Genomic DNA, 17,227 nt, shown 5'->3' with positions numbered 1-17,227 from the left:
AGGTGTTAGATTCGAGTCCAGTTCTTTCAGTGTACTCTCAAAATTGGGTAAAACTATTCTCTCGCCGACAGTCGTGCATTTAGCGGTACAAAGTCTACAGCAATTGTTCAACTGGGACGTCTTTGCCCTGCTGTTGCGAATACAAAGGGTGTACTATTCCTCTGTAGGAGAGCACATTGTACGAGCGCACTAATCACATATGTTAAATATTAACTTCAAGCAGTGAGTTACAGTATAAAGTAAGAGATACGCTTAGGCTTTTGAAGGAAATTTGGGGATATATATTACTAACACAAAGGTTTGTGTTTTAGACTGTTCATTGAAAACATAACTATGAACTATAAAGAAAAATGTGACACTAAATCACATTCATTCACACCAGCCATTCCAAAGGAGAAATTAACAATACCTATTCCCCTGGCAGACAGCATTCCTGGAGAGCTGGGGATTTGGTGGTTGTAAAGGACCATGCAAAGGGATGAGGGATGGTCTGGAAAAGCCACTCACATTACCCTTCCCACTCCCAGAAATCTCGGCTTTCTCGCCGAGGCAGCCAGAGGTGTGTACGTCTTCCAGTGTGTTATTCATATCACTCATGGGGGGCCGGCTATATCCAAGGCATCATCTGGAGCAGAGAAAAGAGACGAGCTGTTGGAATGGAGTGTACAGGGAAGTAGCAGAGTAGAGCACATTGAGAGGGAGCAAGAGCTAGGAGGGATCCTCTGTCTGCTCACAGCACACACAAGCCTCTCCGCAAGGCTCATCTGCTGCCCGTGCGACTGGCCCAGTGGGGCAAAACATGATCCACCACAATAAAGATATTTTTAACTCAATGACTCGCAAATGAGCCCTGGCTTTGACACAGTGGCGTATTAAAATGCATGCGCCAACTCTGGGATTTTTTTTTTCTCCCCCTGGTTTGGTTGTAGTTGTTAATTCTTCCCTCTATTTCTTAGTTGCTTTTTTTTCTTCGAATTTTTTTTTTTTCTTCTCTCCCACTTCCTGGAAAGCAGACCTGCACAGAAAGCACACCTACGCAAAGGGTTGTTAGTATGTAACTTAGCTATGTTATGAGTCCTGGATGGCTACCAGACTGTAATACCAACTGTTCCTTTTGTCACAGACTTCGCACTGAGGTCCCGACTGCACTTTAAAACTGAGCCCTGTGCTGGACTGGATGAATGTAGAAGCGGAGAGTATCCCAGCCATGATGTAGTGGGCTGTGGTGTGGTGTGGTGGGTTATGTCATTCTGTGACAGCCAGCCAAGCATTATGTGGGGCGATGGTTGACGTGATAACATCTATCTGAAAGGTAATGTGTAACAGAGATTGGGCTGGGGTTGAGAGGCTACTGTGGATAATCACATGCAGGCAGTCATTATGGTAACATCTGGTCGCAGTACCAGTTTGCTTAGCTTGCTGAAATCTAGATGGCAGAACTTCATTCTATACAAACCTTTGCAAATGTTTCTAACTCCAATTTGTACTTTATTAGAAAGTAGACATTGAACATGAATTTGTTGTTGGCTGCTGAGGGTGATTATTAATGTTATGTGCTTCAAAACTGAACAGTGGCCATTATCTGTATAGGAGCAACTTTTCAAAAAGCTACTTAAAATTGCAATAACACAAAATGATGGCAAATGCTATTAACCCATTTAATCCCATCAGTCACAATAGTGGAAAGAAATGCTTGTACTTTACAGGCTCCAGAGAAGATCAACAAATTAGTCATATTATGCATTAGTAAAAAGGGGTCTAGTATGATTCAAAGAAGTTTAATATGATTTCTCTAATGGTTTCAAGACCACAGGCATAAATCTCCAAGGTGTACTTTTACAGACATATTGGCAGCAGAAGTCTGTATTCAACAGCTTAAAAAAAAAATACATTGTTGGCGTTTAAAAATATTTTCTTCGTAAATATGTTTAAACGGGTCTAGTTTACATATGTGCCTTCCGTTTTCAATTCATTGAATCAATGATGCTGGAGGTATACGAACATATCTTAGCTGTGTGACCAATGGGAAAACACAGTGGCTCTAACTCATTCATCACAGCAGAGTCTTTATTTTCTCAGTAGATTGAAGTCGAGTTGGGTTATGGATATACTTCATCAAGACGATCTTACAGACGATTATCTACTAGCCCTTTACATGCTGTATCTTTAAATCAGTGATTGACCGTAGAAAGTCGTATTTTGTCATTTGAGGGGGAATTGGCCATGTATAGACCCATAAACTGAATTAGTGTAATAATGTAACAAATATTGAATGGCAGTAGGTTTGTTTAGTGTCTCTTGCACAAGGGAAGACCGGGCTATCAGAGCATTGGGACATAGCCACAGGTGTAAACCTGGTTTGTATGGGTATTTGGGCTGAAATATAAAGGTGTAAACCTGGTTTGTATGGGTATTTGGGCTGAAATATAAAAGGTGTAAACCTGGTTTGTATGGGTATTTGGGCTGAAATATAAAGGTGTAAACCTGGTTTATATGGGTATTTGGGCTGAAATATAAAAGGTGTAAACCTGGTTTGTATGGGTATTTGGGCTGAAATATAAAGGTGTAAACGTGGTTTGTATGGGTATTTGGGCTGAAATATAAAGGTGTAAACCTGTTTTGTATGGGTATTTGGGCTGAGATATAAAGGTGTAAACCTGGTTTGTATGGGTATTTGGGCTGAAATATAAAGGTGTAAACCTGTTTTGTATGGGTATTTGGGCTGAGATATAAAGGTGTAAACCTGGTTTGTATGGGTATTTGGGCTGAAATATAAAGGTGTAAACCTGGTTTGTATGGGTATTTGGGCTGAAATATAAAAGGTGTAGACCTGGTTTGCAGGAGTACTGGAGCTGAGGTGCAGGGGTAGACCTGGTTTACAGTTTATGAGTATCCAGGCTTTGGCACATATTTAGACCTGGCTTAGTTGACTATTGGGGTTCAAGCACAGGTACAGACTTTGTAGGTATGTAAATTGGAGCTGTATTACAGGTGTACCCTTGTTAGTATAAATATTGGGGCTGAAATGGAGAAGTACACCTATTTTTTGACAATTGGGCCTGACATGTAGCAGTAGACCTGTTAAACAAGAAGAAAATGGGGGTTACACGTGCAGGTGTACACCTGGTCTGTAAGAATATTGGGGCTAAAGTACAACTGTAGACTTTGTTTGTATGAATGTTGAGGCTTGGGCACACTTGTTTTAAATATGAGTATGCCCATGGATTTACCTAGTTTATGAGTAATGGAGTGTAGAAATACACAAGGCTCATATGGCTGGGTCTGCACGGACGTCTATTGCCCATTCAAATCCTTTGGCAACAAGTTTGTGGTAGGAAAAATGGTTTAATGGGGCACATGTTATACCACTGTACTATGAGTTTATCAATGAAAATGATTAGCGTATACAGGTTAGAGATCACAGGACTAAGATATGCAAATAACATTGTTTGGGTGTGCAGCAAATAGCTGGATAGGTTACCGTTGGTGACTTGGAGAATACAGGCCTAAGAGAAGTGGGTATCAGGGCCGAGGAGTATTGGAAAAGGAACTGGAGTCTATGAGTAACAAATAGGGCATTAAGGGCTATGATATGGGTGTATTGGTACTTGATTGTATCAATATTAGGGTATTGGCATGTGGGTGTTAGGGTCAGGGCATGGGGTGTGTGGCTAATTGGGTTTAGGTGTGTGGGTAAGTGGGCTGTGGTATATAGATATTGGGGTTGAGTAATTGGGGTCAATTTATGTTCATTGTATTATAAGCACATCCATCTGTGACCGAGAATCTAACTTTTTTTTCCTTCTTTCTTTTTAACATACGTCAATATTTTGTAAAAAAAAAAAAAATGTTTTATATATATATATATATAAATAAATGTATGGATTACATGTTAGGGTAGGTTACTTTCTAAATGTAATCCGTTACAGTAACTCATTTTTTATTTAACTAGGCAAGTCAGTTAAGAACAAATTAATATTTACAATGACGGCCTAGGAACAGTTTAACTGCCTTGTTCAGGGGCAGAACGACATTTTTACTTTGTCAGCTCGGGGATTCGATCCAGCAACGCGTAACCACTAGGTTACTTACCGTTACATGTCCTAAATTGTAATCAGTAACACAACTTTTGGATTACCCAAGCTCAGTAACGTAATGGGATTACTTTCAGTTACTTTTATTACTTTCCCCTTGAGAAGACAAAAATGTATATTGAACAACATCTACTGCAGGATAATGTTAGAGTTTACATAACTGGCCATGAATGGATGTTGCATTTTACTTTATGGGTTGGTTATGTAGGCTTCTTCTAACCAATTATTTTCTACTACAGATACTAAACAATTAGGCTATATCTTCACCAAAGTCAGTCAGATTTCCAGTTAATTTAATACCCCTTGACCTTCAAGAAAAGGATTTAGAAATATAGCTTAGCCCAAAATTACCTGAGCATAACTCAAACTAAAAACTTATTAGCCTACTCTGTTAATGATTTTGTTGTCATGGAGGACTGATTGGTATCATTGCGTCGAGTTGAAAAATAAATGCTGCTCTCGTGGAATTGCATGCTTTGAGCACTACCGATAAGTTCTATTTGCATGTGAAAGATGAATGCCATATGCTGCATTTTCTATAGGACTATTAACTTTTTTGTTGGCGACACTTTGATATCAACAATTTGCAGCTGTTTAAGTCTATCAAAAGTGTGCGAGTTTGAGCATGTGTCTGTTAGGCCCATGGATTTTTTTTTATCAGCACGAACTAGATTGAGCAATAAAAGCCCGACTTGTGGTCTTCATGAATTAAAACTTGTTTTTGACAGTATGTGGAGCACAATACCACAGAGGAAGGGAGGTAATCCCTCAAACTTTTATCCGCACTATGCAGCTGTTGCAAGAGCACATTTTTCACTGGCTGTCCACTGGTAGAAAAACATTTGGGTTAAAATACACATATAAACTGAGTTTACAAAATATTGAGGAACTCTGCTCTTTCTATGACAAAATTACCAGGTGAAAGCTATGATCTCTTATTGAGGTCACCTGTTAAATCCACTTCAAATCAGTGTAGATGAAGGGGAGGAGGCCAGGTAAAGAAGGATTTTTAAGCATTGAGACATGGATTGTACATGCGTGCCATTCAGAGGATGAATGGGCAAGATAAAGATTTGTGTGCCTTTGAACGGGGTATGGTAGTACGTGCCAGGCACACCGGTTTGTGTCAAGAACTGCAACGCTGCTGGGTTTTTCACGCTCAACAGTTTCCCGTGTGTATGAAGAATGATCCACCACCCAAAGGACATCCAGCCAACTTGACACAACTGTTGGAAGCATTGGAGTCAACATGGGCCAGCATCCCTGTGGTGGATCGCTTTCAAAACCTTGTAGAGTCCATGCCGACGAATTGAGGCTATCCTGAGGGCAAAGGGGGGGTGCAACTCAATATTAAAGTGTTCTTAATGTTTTGAACACTCAGTGTACATTTGTGAACAGCCATCCACAATCTAAGGTGCAAATAGCTAAGAGAGAGCAGCACTGTGATTCACATCAATGCGCTACTGTATGTAGATTTCAATAATAAGTGTTATCCGTAGCGCACGTAGGCTACACCACTGCTGTCATCCTTACCTCCAAGCGTTTATTCAAGTTGGATAATCTTTGGATGCAGTCAACACCATTGGAAGACATAGCTTGGACTGTAGCCTACAAAAGCCTATTCCTGCTCTTTTCACGCAATCCTTCAAAAGGCATTTGGTGTGTCATCATAGTGGTCTCTGACTTGTGGTCAGACTCCCTCAGGCGGAACAAACTTAAACTTGCGCCTTTTTTCAATACTGATTTCAATGTCTGTTTTTTTTTTTGGTGGGGATGAAATTGGTTACAAGTCCCACTACCTGTATCACTTGTTTAGATTACTTATATTTAATGTTCTGCGTTTCCTTATCACTCGATTCTTGGATTCCAAAGTCAACGCGAGAGTCATCAAATGGCCCATCATTGTGTCTTTTCACAGTTGACAACAAAACAAGCACTAAAGGGTTTTCTTGAGAAGGACACTGAGCATCTTTTCCCAGAACATGGCTTCAGTCTTACCCTGAAGAGGCTCCTGTGTCTCAGAGTGCGTCCCAAATGGAACCCTATTCCCTATATAGTGCGCTACTTTTGACCAGAGCCCTATGGGTCCTCAGTTGTTTAAGCAGCCCCCTAGCGATTCAATGGAGAGAAAAAAAATCTGACAGATCTGTATGAAAGGGAGCTGTGTGCCTCCAGTAATGCACTCCCAGTGTAAAGGAGCCTGAGCTAACAGCACTGTCACAATAACACAGCTCCACCTGGCTTAGGTTACCTTTTCACTTAGACACACCATCATAAGAAAGGCCCCCTCTCTGGAGAGCACCACTGACAAAGCACAACACACAAAAAAAACAAAAAAAAACAGGAAACAATCAAATAAACGACATGCTACTGCTGAAGTCTCTGTAAAGGTGAATGTAAATAGTCCCATGCTTATTTATCCAATGCATAAGCAGTACGTAAGTAGCCTTGCACGAGCCTTGTGCGAGCCGGTATGGCTCATAGGGCAGGAGCCTCCCGTTTCTGTAGCGTGTAGCAGCTTGATGTACAAGTATACCCCCTGGACACGACGCAAGTCTATCGCATAAGGAGCACAATAGTGAATTAGTGTAGTAGTGAGTGAGTGAGTGAGTGAGTCAAAAAGACAGACTAGTCAAACAATCCAACTGGGGTCCTACAAAAGCAAAGTCTGTCTTTTGACAGACTTTGAGGCCAAGCAGAATGAGCTGTCCAAAAATAACCCTGGCCTGAAACATATTCTTCGGCTATCAGTCAATGCAAATGCTTTCCAATTGTCCCCACAATGACATTTTGTAAATGACGGATCTCTATGGCAAGACGCATCATTCACCCAAATTTGGTCAAAATCGGGCCAGTGGTTTCTGAGATATCGTGTGGGTTAGCTAGACTCATATCCCTGAGCATGTGTACCAAATGTCACCACTTGGAGTCAAACAGATCAGTAGATATAAACATGTGCCCATTATTGCGCCACCGTGTGGTCAATATTAAATGTCCTTACATATGTTGAGTCTTGATAGTATTTGCAACGTGTGCTAAATTGTGTTACATTACAAATATCCTTTTATTTAACCTTTACTTAACTAGGCAAGTCAGTTAAGAACAAAATCTTATTTACAATGACGGCCTACCCCTGCCTCCCCTAAACCGGACATCCCTGGGCCAATTGTGCACCACCCTATGGGACTCCTGATCACAGCCGGTTGTGATAGAGCCCGGGATCGTACCACGGTCTACAGTGACGCCTCTAGCACTGAGATGCAGTGCCTTAGACTGCTGCGCCACTCGGGATCCTTGATTTATATGCATTTATGTGCCAGACCACGCCCAAGTGAATGTTTATTGGTCAAAAGCAGCCATGTTGTTTTAGGTACTAGTCTGGAAAATATTGTGTTGAGAGACCTTTTTCCATAGATGCCACATATCAAGTTTCGTGCAGATCAGGCCCAGAAGAGTAGCGTTTTAAGTGTTTTTCACAAAATTCTAAATGGCGGACCTTATCAGTCCCTGAGGCAAATGTGTTCCTTGTGAGAAGAGGGACCTATGTCCAGAATTTCATGACCAAGTCAAACGAGGTGAGGGGCGTGACATTTCAAAGTTTGCATTTATAGCGCCACCATCTGACCAATCATTGTAATTGTGTAAATGCCAGATCTCTATGGCAAGGAGCATCATTCACCCAAGTTGTCATAATCGGGACAGTGCTGTCTGAGATATCGCGAGTGACTAACAAACGTACGAACACAATTCCATTGTGGGAGAAAACAATAGCTGGTGAAATCCTAGGTACATTCTAGCTTGTTTGGATTATTTGTGAGGAGTAACGGTTGAGTAAGATGTTGAACACTTGTAAATTAAACAAAGATCACAGGCCAATCATAGAGTAGCTGCGGCACCCGTTTTGTCCCTTTAACCTATGATCTAAGTTGTTGTCATTGCACACACAGTACATGCACGGAAACAAAGCCATATTAGTGGCCGTCTCCCAGAGGTCATGTTGCATTCTCATACATTCAGCAGCCCCACAAAGTGATCCCCTCTCAGGACTCGATCCAACACGAAGACTGTCCACAGCATTAGCCTGGCCTTGTTAGAACAGTCTGCCTTGTCTAGCCTACACCCCAGGTTGGGAAAAACAGTGATGTCTCAATGGTTTCTAACTGGAGCTAAGGATAGAGCTTAGCATTGCTAGATCAACACTGTTATGTACTGTCATTATACGAGTAGCGCTGCTCGTTTCCTAGTCGATTGTTCTTCCTGAATATCCTAGTCCCACTCCCCTCACCTGATATTCCTGAGTGACATGGGGAGTACAGGTGAGCTGCAATTCGTGCTACAGTAGAGGTTGGCCTTCCCACTGTTGGGTAGGTACAGTAACGTGTTATTTACAGTGTCACAGATGATTTCGTAAGGAAACTATAAGCTCGCAAAGACAAACAAAGCCTAGGTGTCTTTTATCAAGGTGGTGTGGTTTGTGTTGTAGCTGAAGAAACAGAAACAGGTCCGGGCACATACAGTGTGATCGACATCAACATATGATCTAGCCCCTAGACTATGTTCTCGCTAGGATATTAAGTAATTAAGCAAACATTATCCTCATAATCATCATCAATTATTTATCTCTGGAGCGGCATACTCCACACATGCAAGTGGTACTGTGCTTATGGAAAGTGCAGAAACAGCTATTCTGAGACTGTTTCGTAGAAACATAATTACGAATTCGAAAAACAGAACACATAACTCTCTCACCCCATTTGACCTTTACAGCACAACTTACTATGCCGTCTAACCCCACACCACTCCCCAGTCCCAGCTGTCTACTCTACATCAGCTGCTCTAACGGAGGACCTCATGAAATTCAAATAGCAAAACGGGCTTTCCTTTCTAATGCTTCATCCTCTGTTGACGTAGAAGAGAGGACAGCTATAAGACCCCAATCTATCATTTCTTGGAGTCCCAGGTTGTCGATTAGAAAGAAATGTTGTATGAGCCATTATGTGTATGACTGAGCAGCCAAAACACGTCATGCTGCTCGATCAGCAATAGACAAAACCCTGTGACAAAAAAAAAGTTTGGCTGTTTTGCTCCAACTCAAGAAGTGCCAAAGCTAAAAGCAGAATAATGCAATTCTCGATCCAACAGGCAGATTACAGTAATTTTATGTGAAATATATGATATACTCTAATGTTACCGACTTCCAAATGTGTCATGTCTACAGTATGTAGGCAACACTAAAATGACTACTGTAAAGTAATGTAACTACTGGGAGGGAACACAAAGAGAGAGGGGGAGAGAGAGCAGGAAAGAGAGAGGGGAGAGAGAAAATCAGATTCTCTACACATTACTGTCTGCAATTTACATATCAAATACCACCAAGACTTGAGGGATCGTCCACTGCTTGTGTCTATCTCTGTTGAATTCTATCCCGAGTCGTGGCAGATGAAGAACTAAAGAAAGAAATCTGGCACAACACATTCCGTACCAATGATGTCATGAATATTGTCATGCTTCTTGGGTATAATCTAAATAACAGGACCACTCCAAACCTGTGATTTGCCAATGTTGACTGTTACTATAGGATAACTCAGTATGGTCTTTTTTTCCCCAGATATAGTTTTACACAAAGTTCTGAAAATACTCCACTATTAGTAGATAAGACTTTGGCCTGAAAGTATTTTCTCAGTAGATTATTACTATTACCTGAAAAGAGTGACACTTAAAGTGACGAACACTCAATAATAACTGATATGATACATTAAGAATAGCACCTAATAATGTGTAAAAGCAATTTAAATTGCTCTACAAATCCCTTCTGAAAACAGGAAAAAAAGACAGCTAAATTCACTGATTCCAGATTTACTGACATGCATGGGTAACAGATTTGCCAAATGAGGCATTTTTATTATATTTTTACCAATGTAGACTGTTCTTCTTTAAACTGTAATCCTACTCTTAAAAAGGATAATCCATGTGGAATAGATTTGAATAGTATTTCAATGGTGTTTTCAAAAAGTACAAATTCTCTGTGTTAAAGGTGTGATACTGTAACTACACAATACAAGTTTGAATGATATGCACATCAATGTAAACAGAACCGCATATTTAGTAGGGTTGGGCGGTATACAGATTTCCATACCTTCATATTGTTCCTGTACCATACCAGGGTATGTGGTATTACCAGCAGTGCACACAGGAGGAGCTCATTTTTTTTTTTATGCTATCAAGTACTTGCGAATTCCTATAGCAGACGCTAGGTAAATGCTAACAAACGCAAGCAAACATGAACTAAATACAAGGACAGATAACCCAGCTCATAAAGTTATACAACTATCTCAAAAGACTACCCACACTTAATCCAGGAGGGGATTGATTGTCTCTGCTGTAACCAAGAAGCATGATCTTGCAAGCTAGCCCCCTATTGCTAGCAAGTTAGCAAAACAAATCCATAGCTGGAGCCCTGAGCTGGAGAAAATCTATTTGGCACTTAGATAGTCAACTTGTAGTTAAAAGATATTTAGCTGGCAAACATTAGTAGTGAATTTCAAGTGTAACTTGAGCAGCTGAAGAGAGGTGATCAACAGTGGATCTTCAGGAAACATCCTTTTGCGCCATGTGCTCTTTGTAAACAAACATACCATGTGACTGGCTCAATTTAATTATTGTGAATTAAAAAAAATGAAAAATCATAGTCAGTATTTCAAAATACCCCGATATACGGTCCATGCCAAATATTTAGCGATACAGTCTTTAATTATTATTTTAATTAGCAAAATCCATCAGTTGAGCAAACTGGCATCTGTAAAAAAAAAATAAAAAAAAAATAAAATTCTCTCAGTAAATAAAAATATTCACCTGGATCCACTTCAGGGGACTATCACATGCCCTCTTATTCCACTGCATGAACTCAGGCATACAAAAAGACAGGCAAAATACCCAAGAGCATAATAAATTACAGGCTGTAATTTACAGCCTACAATAGTACACTTGTAAACACTCAGACTGCCTGGTGTCCTCAACCACTCTCAATACTGTATATTCAGAGATATTGCTGCTCATTATAATGAAACATTAACATGCATCTGTCGAGCACACACTCTTTGCAACTCTAGGAGAAAATACTTGAAAACGTGAAGATAACATTTGCTAAATCTGTACAGCATAGCCTGTTCCCTAAGTGTACTAAAGCTCTAGGCTGAAGAGCTTTTAGGGCCTATCTCCTGCAATACACTCAAAGGCTAAGTGGATATTTTAGAGGTCTCCTTATCAAACTACTAAAAATACACACCCATTCTTGAAGAATTTTATATGAGGCAATAACCTGCAATGAATTTCAAACCTACTCAGGGTTTGGAAGCAAAATGTTTTTTTATTTCATCATTTAATTCCTAAGGGCTATGCACCAACTTAATCATGCTTCTTTCGAACTTACTACCTTCAAGACCAAAAGTAAAGGCATGATGCTACAATTTAATCATTATTATATTTTACATTTTCTTAAGTAACACATTATAATTTAACATTTGTATATACATGTTTTACACATTTAGTCATGGTCAGTTAAGTGCTACAATAGGATACTATTGTTATTACTTTACTGATGGTTAGGTGACTACACCATATATATTTAAATATAGCCTTCTGCTCTAATAATGACAAGTAGGCAAACCCATATGGATTTCAATGTGAGCCATGACTCGGTAAGTTCATACAAACAACAGCCAGATGGCAGTAGTATGGTATTGAAGTGACATTTTACGGTAGTCTGTGTGAAATAAAGCGCTAGAGTAGCCTGTTTGTAATCTTCATCATAAACATTTTATTTTTTTAAACTCATCGTTTTTTGCTGAAAATGGTTGAAATTATGTTTTGAATTGTGAATGTATAATGAAGGGTTACAGCTTTTAGTTGTATTTTCCCATAACTTTTCAATTCCCATTTAAAAGATGCAATATGCAGAAATCGCTCCGCCATTTACTAGTTGCTAAAATTCGAATTGTTCGCCTAAACTCAGTTTATGTGCCAAAACAAGCAGTCATTGTGTATAGAATCCTTGTACCATCTAAACCGCTGTGATATATAATATTTTGGGTTATGTAAAATGTATTTTCAGCTGTTTGATGCTGGTGTACAAAACCGAAAGTAAAAGACGCAAAAACTACAACTTTTGGACGCTAAAGGGGGGGAGGAAGGAAACAATAGTTTACTGGGCGGTGGAAGGGCTGCAGGAATGCCCACATGCAGGAACGCCCGAATTGCGGCATGCAGTTGCACACTATAGATTCTTAGACTTGTTTTCAATTACAATGACAGATCTAACACTCCATTTCTATGTTCATTTGGTCAGGTTGCCAAAAAAAGTGACATTGCAGCTTTTAAGGCTACATTATTTCACCTCAGCCTCTTATCACAGACAAGACTGGTAGGCTGCACGTGTTTCACCTTTCCTGGCACAATGCACAGGAACACACATCGTTTGTCAGGAAATAAGACTATGAGTCAACATAATCGAAGGAAATCTAAAAAACACAAATGGGTAGGTCGAGGACACCATGTAACCATCGACATGAACCCAATTACACAGTAGGCTAGCTATACACTTTATCGGTCTAACTCAAACAATTAGCCTATGCCAGCGCTCCCTATAACATGGTTCATTGTAACATAATACCTGCTGCTCGCTGAAATGGCACCGTTACTGCATATCGCTTCCTCTCTCGTCTTCATCGCTGTCCTTGAGGTGTTTGCTCATCTAGTCCACGCGCTCTCCCTAGACAGGTGTTTATATTTACTTATGCGTTACGTCATGCACAGCCCTGACGTTTTACCTGAAAGAGGTCTGGCACTGAGATCCGGCCTGAAACATCTTTCAATCTTGTAGAGAGAAGTATCAGGTTACACTTGCTTACCTTTTATGGGATGTTGTTTCGTCCCGTTTCATTGTAGTTGAAGCATGCTTAATTTCAGTTAATGGACCTTTTGGACTTTTAATACCATTAAATTGTCTAGTGTATATGATTGTTGCAATTAGTGTTGAACTCATTCGGGAAAAAAAATTGTCAGTGAGATACACTCTGATTGTCAATACTTTAATATACTGTGAATGTAACTTCAATTCATAACAGCATTATATGTTTGGAGAAATACTTTACATACCAGTGTATGTCTGGGCACAGCTTTATCAAAACCAAATGAGTAACATAAAATAAAAAATGGACTGAGGAATTTATAAGTACCACTTTCAGGTCAGTCCAATTATTGACCTCTTCAAAATGGTAGACAGTACTAAATAGGCTACTGTATTTTCTCAATGAAAATTACAACTCAATATTAAAACAAATAATATACATATTCGTTGGCAAAATAAGACAGCCGAAAAGTCCAATATGAATCAAATTTCAAACAAATTGGGAATAATACATACAATTATTTCATAACATCAAAATGATATGTGGAGGACATACAGTAATTTATCTCATAACAAAACAGAAAAGTAGTCTTCTACAGTGTGTAGCTTGTTGTTAAGACTAGCAACCAAGGTCTTAAAACTATCAAACAAAGTTTTATTCCTCTTTCCTGGGCTCGGGCACTGACAGACTCGAAGGCAGGACATCGGGCTCCTGAAAAAAAAAAAGAAGAAGAGGGATCTTGAAACTTAACGCAATTATACATACATTCATGTAGTCTGAGAAGGACAAAGGCTTGGAGCTCCAGGGAGGGGGACAGCCAGTGACATGACTGTTCAGATGGCAGGCCAGAGTGACGCTGAGCAACGCCTCAGTACGTGTGGAAAGGAGCTGAGACGCAAACGATCAACAGAGACATCTACAGTAAGGACTAGACTGTCACATAACATGGTGTTAAGTGGGGAGTGAGTGTCATATTACAGTAGGCAGTCTATGACTGTCGCAGTCCCTCCCCACTTAACACCATGTTATGTGACAGTCTAGTCCTTACTGTAGATGTCTCTGTTGATCCGTTGCTTCTCAGCTCCTCTCCACACGTACTGAGGCACCGCCCAGGGTCACTCTGGCCTGCCATCTGAACAGTTATGTCATTGGCTGGGACACTACACGGGTCCCCCACTCCCTGGAGCTCCAAGCCTTTGTCCTTCACCCAATCGCTGTTGTCACTGCCCTGTGCTCAGCGGAGAAGACACAATGTACACAATCAATCAAGACTCAGAACTGAGTGTGCCAGTCAATACAGAGAAACTCGAAAGAAGACACTGCTGTACCTGCTTTAGATACATCAACCACCAGTACATCACGCTATAGGCCTGGTACAGAGCGTCCTTCAGGAATAACTATGGTAAAAGATGTGCGCTCAGGCTATTCACAAGGAGATACAAAATGTGGCTCCCCAAGGACAGGAACATCATTGACACGCAGGCACACCGGCCCAGTCTCTGATGGAGGGGCCGTGTCATAGGTCAAGGTGTCTAAGAGGTGGGATAAGCAGCTAGGATTGTTTACCAGGCCACACTGGGGGGGGGGGGGGGGGACACACACACACACTCCCAGCCTAGAAACAAAAGCTCATTGTGGTTTTCTAATTCCATTGAGAGAAAATTGTATATACATTCTCAGAGAGGAGTACACCTCCCCTTTCCTGTGTTATTCAAAAGTCTCAAAGCTGACCCTAAAGGACATGGAAAAACAGCAGACTGAAGAGTTAATCCGAGGGTCGCCAAATGTTTAAAGATAGCACTGACAGTGAAACATGGATCACTTTTAAATCATCTTGTGATGAGATTCGATTCTACTGCAAAGTATTTTTAAAAGGTAGTCCTATGCTTTGAACTTCAACACAAGTATCAAAGCAATCAACATTTGAGCCTCGGAATTTTAAGGGAAAAGCAACTACTTGGCTTTTTCATTGAGCTGTGAAGATACACTATCCTCGTTTAGAAATTCACAATTAGATAAATATCCAGATTCCTACTGTATGTTCTAATATAGAGAATACAGAGACTAATAGAAAGAACATGACACAAAACATCTGCAACTACGCACCTTATCCCCATCTGTTCCTTTAGGATCTTTAACTAAAAAGCTGCTTGTGATTGGGTAGAATGGTGGCGAGCAAGGAGGTGGTGAAGTGGACCCACTGGATAAGGACTGGGACCTTTTGACCGCTGAAGATACAGCTTGGGCAAAGCGGGATGGGGTTGTAGGAGAGTAGGGTTTGGGAGCAGTGAAACTCCTCAATTTCTCCAGGCTCAGTCCTGGGGATGGGGGCCCCCTGACAGGACTAGACCGTGGAGGGGGCACACTTCTGCTCTCTTCCTCCTTTGGCCTCAGTGCCACCTCAACTATCTCAGCCCCCTCTGATGTCTCCTCGTTCCACTGCACCGGAGGAGGAGGAGGGGGGAAGCTGCCCCCTACTGGCTGCAGGGCCTGCCCTGCTGCCACTAGACTGCCTGGAGCCTCCCTCTGGCCCGCGTCGGGACTGGCACTCAAACTTTTCACTGCAGCCGAGGTAACGTAAAACCCAGGTGTTCTTTTGTGCTGTGGCAAGCGGAACGAGCCAGGCTTGGGTTTAGTTGCGGGCGGAATTTTCATCTCCTTGACCTCTGCTATTGAGCCTGCTTGGTCTCCACCACTAGCAGGGGATAGAATCTTGTCATCTCTTGCAAGAATTATTGTTGTTGGTGTTGAGGGGGAGTGAATAGACTCGATCAGGTTGCCATTTACAGTGCTCTCACTAGTAGTAGTGCTGTGGACTTGCTGAGACTGAGAGTCTTCCCTAGGTACAGTAGACGGCAGCTCTGTCTGTTCTGTTCTGACCTGTAACTGTTCAGCCTGTGTAGTGCAGTCTTTGAGTTCAAGTGAACCAATATCTACTTCCTTCTCTAGAGCCACATGAGGGGACTCCAACGTTAGCGCCACCTCAAAGTATCTCAGTTTCTCCAGAGTCTTCTGAGGCACGATAGTGTACGTAGTCATCCCCATCTTGGGGATGTAGTCCCTGGTCAGCTCATTGGATGGCTTCGGTGGGGCTGGGGCACTTTGAGTGGATGTTTGGCCCTGATGGGCTACTGAGGAAGGAGATAAGGCAGGTGTGATGGGTTCAGCAGTGGTCAGCAGCTCCTCTGTGGATGTGGACATGTCCCTCTTCTGGCCCACCGCTCCAGAGGTAAAGGCTTTGGCAGGGAGACAGGGGGTGCTGGTGGCCACTGGTCGTTCATCACAGGAGGGGCCAGTGTCCAGCTGATCGGAGGCCTGTGTTCCTGTGCTCTGTGTCACTGGCTGGGCTGCTGGTGGGCTGATAGTAGGAGAGCTCTCGGTACTACATTCACCTTTGGCCCCATCTTGTGTTATGGAATCTTCACATGGCAAACCTGTCTGACCACTTATTTCCTCTGCTTGGCATGGAGGGCTTTCTGGAGAACATAAAAAACATGATTTAGTACAAAGTAGACATGGATTTTGCCAACATTGCTACTAAAGCTATTGCATGACATCCATAGTTAGCATTAGGACCTTGATGTATTTGAATTCAATCACTACTTGTAAACCTACCAGCATCTTCTGTTTCAGATGTGTCCATCCCCACACTCAGCATGGGAATCGTGCACTCAGCGTTGTTCACCATGCTGTGCACTAGTCTGTCAAAAACAGGAGTTAAGAAAAGCAATGCAAAAACCGAAGTCAAAGAGGCACTACTTCATTCATAATGTAGGACTATCTGCTAGAGTTCGTACTTGCCATCTGAGGACAGATCACAAGACTGATCTTCCCCCGCTGGGCACTCGCTCTCAGACGGTGGGGAGGTCTCCATCTCAGCATGCGGGGCGTCCGGGGATGGAGAGAGACCCTCTGTTCTCTCAGAGTCCACGGAGATGTCTGCTGTTGACAGGTTGAGGCTGCTGTCGTCCTCCTGGACATCACTCATAGAGTCTAGGATCACAGAGGCAGTGGTCTCCTCCTGCTCCACGATCTCTTCCAGTGTAGTAGGTTGGCCACCTGCAGCACAACAGGATGGAGATGACAGAGTGAAAAGAAGGAAGCCTTTACAGAATAAAAATATTCCAAAACATGCATCCAGTTTGCAACAAGGAACTAAAGTAATACTGTAAAAAAATCTGGCCAAGCAATTAACTTGTTCTGAATGCAAAGTTATGTTTGGGGCAA

General features: G+C 41.7%; 2 protein-coding genes across 5 annotated transcripts in view; both read right to left on the bottom strand.

Annotated features, from left to right (window-relative positions):
* Positions 1–12,958, bottom strand: part of LOC115156060 (growth factor receptor-bound protein 14) — a 60,448-nt gene extending 47,490 nt beyond the window's left edge. Inside the window, exons 1-2 of one of the 4 annotated variants that reach the window (XM_029703285.1) lie at positions 12,763–12,845; positions 410–625 (exon numbers count right to left, since the gene is read on the bottom strand). In XM_029703285.1, the coding sequence (XP_029559145.1) occupies positions 410–597 (188 nt within the window). In that variant the 5' untranslated portion in view covers positions 598–625; positions 12,763–12,845. Of the gene's footprint in view, positions 1–409; positions 1,247–12,762 lie in introns of those variants that run through there. The other 3 variants (XM_029703286.1, XM_029703289.1, XM_029703284.1) reach the window with 3 other exon arrangements.
* Positions 12,959–13,164: 206 nt separating this feature from the next.
* Positions 13,165–17,227, bottom strand: part of cobll1b (cordon-bleu WH2 repeat protein-like 1b) — a 34,027-nt gene continuing 29,964 nt past the window's right edge. The window contains exons 10-13 of the mRNA XM_029703283.1: positions 16,798–17,059; positions 16,616–16,701; positions 15,107–16,476; positions 13,165–13,711 (exon numbers count right to left, since the gene is read on the bottom strand). Coding sequence (XP_029559143.1) covers positions 13,655–13,711; positions 15,107–16,476; positions 16,616–16,701; positions 16,798–17,059 — 1,775 coding nt within the window. The 3' untranslated portion in view covers positions 13,165–13,654. The remainder of the gene's footprint in view (positions 13,712–15,106; positions 16,477–16,615; positions 16,702–16,797; positions 17,060–17,227) is intronic.

This window comes from Salmo trutta, chromosome 20, assembly GCF_901001165.1.
Source record: "Salmo trutta chromosome 20, fSalTru1.1, whole genome shotgun sequence".
NCBI classification, from domain to species: Eukaryota; Metazoa; Chordata; class Actinopteri; order Salmoniformes; family Salmonidae; genus Salmo; species Salmo trutta.
Note: the sequence above shows the minus strand (reverse complement) of the source record. Positions and strands in the feature narration are given on the sequence as shown.